We start from the raw sequence: 7,876 nt of genomic DNA on the forward strand, positions 1-7,876 counted from the left end.
AACAGACACTTCTCCAATGAAGACATACAAATGGTTATCAGACACATGAAAAAATGTTCATCATCACTACCCATCAGGGAGATTCAAATTAAAACCACATTGAGATACCACCTTACAACAGTTAGATTGGCCAAAATTAGCAAGACAGGAACAACATGTGTTGGAGGGGATGTGGAGAATGGGGAACCCTCTTGCACTGTCGGTGGGAATGCAAGTTGGTGCAGCCTCTTTGGAGAACAGTGTGGAGATTCCTCAAGAAATTAAAAATAGAACTTCCCTATGACCCTGCAATTGCACTCCTGGTTATTTACCCCAAAGATACAGATGTAGTGAAAAGAGGGGCCATCTGTCTTCCAATGTTTATAGCAGCAATGGCCACGGTTGCCAAACTGTGGAAAGAACCAAGATGCCCTTCAACGGACAAATGGATAAGGAAGATGTGGTCTATATACACTATGGAGTATTATGCCTCCATCAGAAAGGATGAATACCCAACTTTGTAGCAACATGGACGGGACTGGAAGAGATTATGCTGAGTGAAATAAGTCAAGCAGAGAGAGTCAATTACCATATGGTTTCACTTATTTGTGGAGCATAACAAATAGCATGGAGGACATGAGGAGTTAGGAGAAGGCAGTTGGGGGAAATTGGAAGGGGAGGTGAACAATGATAGACTATGGACTCTGAAAAACAATCTGAAGGGTTTGAAGAGGTGGGGGGGTGGGAGCTTGGGGGAACCAGGTGGTGGGTATTAGAGAGGGCACGGATTGCATGGAGCACTGGGTGTGGTACAAAAAACAATGAATACTGTTATGCTGAAAATAAATTAAAAAAAATAAATATTTTCTTATAAAACAGTATTTTCTTTTTTTCTTTTAAAAAAGATTTTACTTATTTATTGGTCCAACAGGCAGAAAGTGAGAGAGAAGGAGCACGAACAAGCAGGGGAGGGCAAAGTCAGAGGAAGAAGCAGGCTTCCTGCTGAGTAAGGAGCCTGATGCAGGACTCCATCTGGTACCCTGGGATCATGACCTAAGCCAAAGGCAGGCCCTTAACAGACTAAGCCACCCTGGTATCCCCAAAATAAATATTTTCTGAAACAATTTACATTAAATTTATATTATATTTAGATTTAAAGATAATAAATTTTTGGCAAAACTGAGTCTTTCTAATCAAAAAAAGAAATATACTTCCCTGTATTTTTTATTCCTTTCATATTTCCACTGTTTTAAAATTTTTACATGTACAACCTGTATATTTATGATTAACTTTTTCCAGATACTTTATATTTTATCTTTGTGAATGGAAACTGTCCTTCACTGTATTTTCTTTGTAATTTTATAAACTGTTGCTCATTAGGGGCATCTGATTGGCTTAGTCAGTAGAGTATGTAACTCTCCATCTCAAGGTCATTAGTTCAAGCCCCCCACTTTGGGCATGGAGCCTGCTAAATAAATAAACATAAATAAATTAATAAAGTTTTTCTCATTTAATATATTTTTCTAACTTTTTTGAAGATCACACTTTTGCCAAATAGTCAAGATATAAAAATACAGAAAGTAAAATATAAAAATAATATTAGCTAAACTTACTACTATTATGCATATAGTATATTTGGCCATAGCTTAAACTCCTAAAAATATTTACAGATTCACTTTAAGTCCCTTTTATACATCTTCACACCATTTCTTTTGTTTACATTTCAGTTTAGAATCTGTATTACTGGGTATTTTAAAACTTTTTTTCATAAGTTTGTTCATTTTTTTGGCTTATAAAACTATGCACATAATAATTTTATCAGTCTCCAATTACTTTCTCCTGACATATTTTATAATGACACATAAATTCATATACAAAAATAATTTAAATCATTGAATATATCCTATCATGTTAAAAAATTATATTGCTTCATTCTCAGATTCATAGATATGTAGGTGTTTTTCCAGTATTAGCTCTCTCTTTCAATCAATGCTGCAATTTCAATGTTCATGCATTGCTAGGTATGTGAACATTTTACTACAGTATATATACACACACAAACATACAGAGCATATACAAGGAAACTTACTTTCAATTTCCTTTTTTAAAGATGACCATTTGAAACTCACATCTACATCACCAGCTTTGGAAATACAGAAAATTTACTATGTAAAATGTATTGGAAGAACTGCTGACATCTGTTTAGAGAAATAAAAGATTTTTCATGGAAAAGAAATGAAGAGCACCTTCAAGTATTTGAAAACCTATCCTGCTGAAGTGAGAACACATTTGTTCTACTAAACTACTAATGGTAGAACCAGTTGTGCAATTTAACAATAGACAGAACTATCTTGGGAAATACTGAGCTCCCTGCAAATGGAGGAAACCACCCTGAGGCTAGGTGATCCTTTTTAGGATGGTTTCATTATTTTAACAAAAAGTTAGTGGTTGAAAAAGTATTTGCTGAGTGGAAGTCAGTGAAAATCTAGTAATATTTTGCTTTCCTATGTACCAACTAGTTGGTAAAAAACTTTTTTTCTTTTCCATTCCTGGAAAGAAAATTTTGTAAAACATAATTACTCCCACTGCAGGGTGACATCAGATCTCCAATGAGTGCTTTCTCACTTCCCCAGTGAAATCTGTTCCATAGAACAAGATTGAAGGCTTTATATTGCCTTAACTTAGGATACTGCACTTGTATAGTAAGGAGTAAAGGAGGAGCCTCACTACCTGAGGTGCTTGCTTCTGCACAGCTTAGTGCAGAGACCTACTTAAAATGCATCAAGTCAAGAATATATCACAAATATTTTAGGCATGAAGACTCACAGCAAAAGCGGGGAGCTTAGAAAATAACTGTGGGACACCATATTTGGAGAAAATAAGGAAGAACTGAAGGACTGGGAGAAATTAAAAGTGTAAACATTATCATGCATTTGATCACTGTGTTTGGACTAGATAATTTGTAAACTGTCCTCTAGATGCAAAATCAGCAACTAGAAGAACGAAAAGGAAAAGCCACTGTTGTCTCAGTCAAGCTGGAAGCTCTACCTAAAAGAGGCAAATAACTGGCTCTCTACTTCTCTGTTGATTTCCCACTACACTGGCTTAGGGCGGCTCTGATATAATAGGATCAGCATCTGATAAACAAAGGGAAGTATGCTATAACCATTATCTGTCCCTTCTTTGCTTCCTTCATGCTTTGTATTCGAGAATATTTAGCCATTTGTTAAGCAAATATTTGTTGACCATCAAAATTTCCCTGGAATAAAGAAGAAGTAGCTACACAAAGTAGGTCAAAAAGGTGCATCTTTGTTTTTTATTGCTAGGCTTATAGGTAATCAACTATTATAAGATGAAATAATGAAAAGAAAAAATATGCATGTTTATGGTTTTGGAGTTCTATTGCAATATTTTAGATGGGTACTGATATAACATCAACTTTTATATATCAGACTTGGCCTTACATTGGGAAGAGGAAATTTTCTTACAGTATATTTTCTGATCTGAAAACATTTGTTATCTCTAAGTAGTCTAGTGATGAACACACAAATGACTCATTAATGGAGAAGCTTCTGGGTGTTCTGTGCATAGCCCAAGGAATTTAGTGACTTGTATAAACTTCACATGTTTCCATAATATAACAGCCTCTACATTTAGAATTTTAGAGATAACAACAGCCTTGGAAATAATGTAGTTCTATCTCCCAAGGTCAGTCACATACCTACTAAGTGGTATATGCTATGTATCTCTTCTAATGGGTACTTACCTTAATTATTAAAAAGAAAATAAGATCTAACACTGAACCTGCTATACTCTCCTTGGATTAAGAGATCACAGGAAATTCAGTGTGGAAAGGATTTTCTAGTTACTTCATGTATTTTGAAAAATGAAACTGACAAACCTTAACATTCATTAGGTATTAGAAAGATGGAATTTGTAGAAAAAAAATTTTTTAGGGTATCTTTTTTTCAAAGATAAAATGATCTTTTGAAATTGTATTAATACCACTAACTTTATCTAACATGTTTTAACCATTATGCTTCCCCTTCTCTTCCTCCTTCTCTTCTTCCTCTCACTCTTCAGCATTATCTTACTAGGTGACCACATTTGGCAGGCTTTACAATAAACTGAACACTGTAAGTAGCCCCTCATGGCATCTTCTTAAATTTGAAAGTTTAATCTTATCTTTTTAAAAATTCATAACTGTAGTCCTTTAGCACTTTAAATCTTAGAAATAGGAGTCATTTTCCTTTTCAATGTTTATTTGCCTTCTTCCTCCCCTTTGCATTGTAAATATGTGATCAGACATTCGAGCATTGGCTCAACTCTTCCCCATGGAGATAAGAATTCCATAATAGAAGTTTATATGGAGGTCAGTTCATGCCTTACTGATCTGTTTATATTCTTCAGTCACTTAAGTTTTGGTACTCTTCTTAAAACTAGATATCATAATTCAGATGCAAAGATTTCCGGGAACCCTTGAAAGAGTAGAACTTAGTGCTTCAACAACAACAATGAAAGTTTGTAACATTTTTTAATTGATTTATGTTTACCTATACAATTTTACCTTAAAAGTTTTAAAAATTTATTATATTAGTTATATTTATCATGGCCAAATACAGAATACAGAATCAATCAGTATAATGACAAATTCCTACTGTATATTGTTGGGTATCTAGGACTAGAGGCAAAAATGATTCCTGAACAACCAGAGGTCACGTAGGATTTTTTTTCTGGGATCAAATGGTCACAATGACAAAACAAATAAACAAACAAAAACATTCAAGAGGCAATTTAAGCACTAAGCTTCACTATTCTGAAAATCTGTCATGCATTCAAAATGCACCAATCATATGGAGTATTTCCGAAAGGATGATATCTGAAAGGTGTCACAGATTTTGATAAATACAGGTGCATCAGATGTGTTTAGGAAGAGATAAAAGGTAGAGAGAATACACTGAAAATACATGGGTGGTTCATTCAAAATTGATCTTTATGTGACAGAAGGTGGACACTGGTAAACTGTTACATGGATGAAAGAAACATTTTTGATCTTTAAAGAAACTTCAGAGCATCAACATTGGCTCTTCTTTTCATAATACGGCAAACTGCTTCCATTAAGCCTCTTAAAACAATGTCAAGCACTTTATGATTTTCAATTCCAAGAATATTAATCTAGTCTACTTAGCCTTCTTTTTCAAGGCATTAATAACTATTCCATGCTTTGCTTCTGATCTGTCATTACCATCTTCATTTTTATTGTTCCTTAGTATATACCCTCCTCCAGCCAGGCCATTCAATTTATTGGCTTTGTGAAAATGTCTTCCATGGCTTTGTGAAAATGTCTTTCCATTCCACCTTTATGTCTTTCTTCCCATTATTCCCTTTGCTTGAAATGGACTTTTCTACTCAGTTTTGGCTGGCAAATTCAAAACTTTTAAGAAGTTTTAACTTAAGTAATACCTATCCCATGACACCTTACCTCACCATTTTGGCATAATTTCTTTCATCTTACTAATATTTGTGGTGTTAATGTATCACAATTGCTTGTTTGGGATTTAATATATATATATATTTTTTATTTTTTAATGTGTATATCTACTAAATTATGAAACCATCCATATCATACCCTTTTTTCTGTACTTCTACTTTACATTGCAATCACAGATGTTAGTCAATTGATTACTTATATAATTTCATTAAACTAAATTGACTTTTAATTGAAATCTTATATTTCTTTTGTATATATACTGGATATAGTACCACCATTGTGATCTTTCCTGATTTTCCTTTACTTAGGTAACAGGAGAGTGCTTCATGGCTAACACAAATGAATCAGTGGTATCTGAGTTTGTGCTTCTGGGACTTGCTAAATCTTGGGAACTTCAGCTTTTCTTTTTTGCCATCTTCTCTTTAGTATATGTGACATCAGTTCTGGGCAACATCATGATTATTGTTATAATTTCCTCTGACTCCCATTTGAACTCACCTATGTACTTCCTGCTCAGTAACCTTTCCTTCATTGATATCTGCCAATCTAATTTTGCCACTCCCAAGATGCTTTTGGACTTCTTTGTTGAACACAAGACTATCTCCTTTGAGGGCTGCATGGCCCAGATATTCCTTCTTCATAGTTTTGTTGGGAGTGAGATGATGTTGCTTGTAGCTATGGCATATGACAGATTTATAGCTATCTGTAAGCCCCTACACTATAGCACAATTATGAATCGGAGACTATGTATAATTTTTGTGTTTATTTCCTGGTCTGTGGGTATTCTTCATTCTGCGAGTCACTTGGCTTTTACAGTGGATCTGCCATTCTGTGGCCCCAATGAGGTAGACAGCTTCTTTTGTGACCTTCCCCTGGTGATAGAGCTGGCTTGTATGGATACTTATGAAATGGAAATTATGACCCTAACTAACAGTGGCCTGATATCACTGGGTTGTTTTCTGGCTTTAATTATTTCCTACACCATCATTTTGATCACTGTTCGTCGCCGGTCCTCCAGCAGTTCATCCAAGGCACTTTCTACATTAACTGCTCACATTACAGTAGTGATTCTTTTCTTTGGGCCTTGCATTTACTTCTATATATGGCCTTTTAGCAGATTCTCTGTGGATAAGTTCCTTTCTGTGTTCTACACTGTTTGTACACCCCTGCTGAACCCCATCATCTACTCTCTAAGGAATGAAGATGTTAAATCAGCCATGCGAAAACTGAGAAACTATCATGTGAACTCCTGGAAAAACTAGAGATCACCATGAGGTAATCCTGAATGGGAATAAAGAGCCTCTACTGGATCACAACACCATGCCAATTACTTTTGCTAATGATATTCTAATCTACATAAAATGCTACTCATGTTACTAAACTTGTGATTCTCTTCAACTGAACACATGACATTTTTATACCTTGCACTCAAAATGTATAAGCAAACTGAGTTTTTGATACTTTCAACTTAATTATACTTTTCCATATATTGACATAGTAAAAAGAAATGTGTCTTGCAACATAGATTTTACCTCATTAATGTATATTTGTTAGCTTATCTTTTCTTTCTGTACTGAATATTTTGGTAATTTATAATTTGGTTATATATACAGTTGATGCCTGAACAACATGGATTTGAATTGTATGGGTCCACTTATATGTGGATTTTTTTTAATAAATACAGTATAATACTGTAAGTGTATTTTTCTCTTCCTAATGATTTTCTTAATATTTTTCTTGACCTTACTTTATTGTAAGAATATAGTATACAATATATATAACATAAAAAATATGTGCTAATTGATTGTTCATGTTCTCAGTAAGGCTTCCAATCAACAGTAGGCTATTAATAGTTAAATTTGGGGACAGCTGAAAGTTATACTTGGATTTTCTACTTTGTGGGGAGTTGGTGTCTCTAATACCTGCATTGTTCAAGGATCAAGTGTATTTGGTTATGTATCATCTTTCTCATCTCAATTTTTCTGTTTTCCTCTAGATGATTTAATATGCATTTATACTCATTATAAAGCATTTTCTAGATATTTACTGTTATCAGCAGCATCTGCAGACCTTCCTTGAAGTACAATGGAGTTGCTTCCTGACAAACCCACTGTAAGCTGAAAATGCATTTATTTTATTTTTTTAAAAGATTTTATTTGGGGCACCTGGGTGGCTCAGTGGGTTAAGCCGCTGCCTTCGGCTCAGGACATGATCTCAGAGTCCTGGGATTGAGTCCCGCATCGGGCTTTCTGCTCAGCAGGGAGCCTGCTTCCCTCTCTCTCTCTCTCTCTCTCTCTGCCTGCCTTTCCATCTACTTGTGATCTCTCTCTGTCAAATAAATAAATAAAATCTTTGAAAAAAAATAAAATAAAAGATTTTATTTATTTATTTGACAGACAGAGATCA

At 34.6% G+C, this 7,876-nt stretch overlaps 1 protein-coding gene across 1 annotated transcript; it reads left to right on the plus strand.

Annotated features, from left to right (window-relative positions):
• The first annotated feature begins 5,796 nt into the window (after positions 1-5,796).
• LOC111161955 (olfactory receptor 4K1) lies at positions 5,797-6,732 on the plus strand. The gene has a single exon (XM_022526052.1). It carries the CDS (start codon positions 5,797-5,799, stop codon positions 6,730-6,732), a length of 936 nt encoding a protein of 311 aa, XP_022381760.1.
• Positions 6,733-7,876: the final 1,144 nt, after the last annotated feature.

The sequence above is a fragment of the Enhydra lutris genome, unplaced genomic scaffold (genome assembly GCF_002288905.1).
Source record: "Enhydra lutris kenyoni isolate GAN:26980312 unplaced genomic scaffold, ASM228890v2 scaffoldscaffold4, whole genome shotgun sequence".
In the NCBI taxonomy this organism is placed as follows: Eukaryota; Metazoa; Chordata; class Mammalia; order Carnivora; family Mustelidae; genus Enhydra; species Enhydra lutris.

Coding starts and splice junctions, on each gene's coding strand:
- LOC111161955 (XM_022526052.1), top strand. CDS start 5,797: ATGGCTAACACAAATGAATCAGTGGTATCTGAGTTTGTGCTTCTGGGA.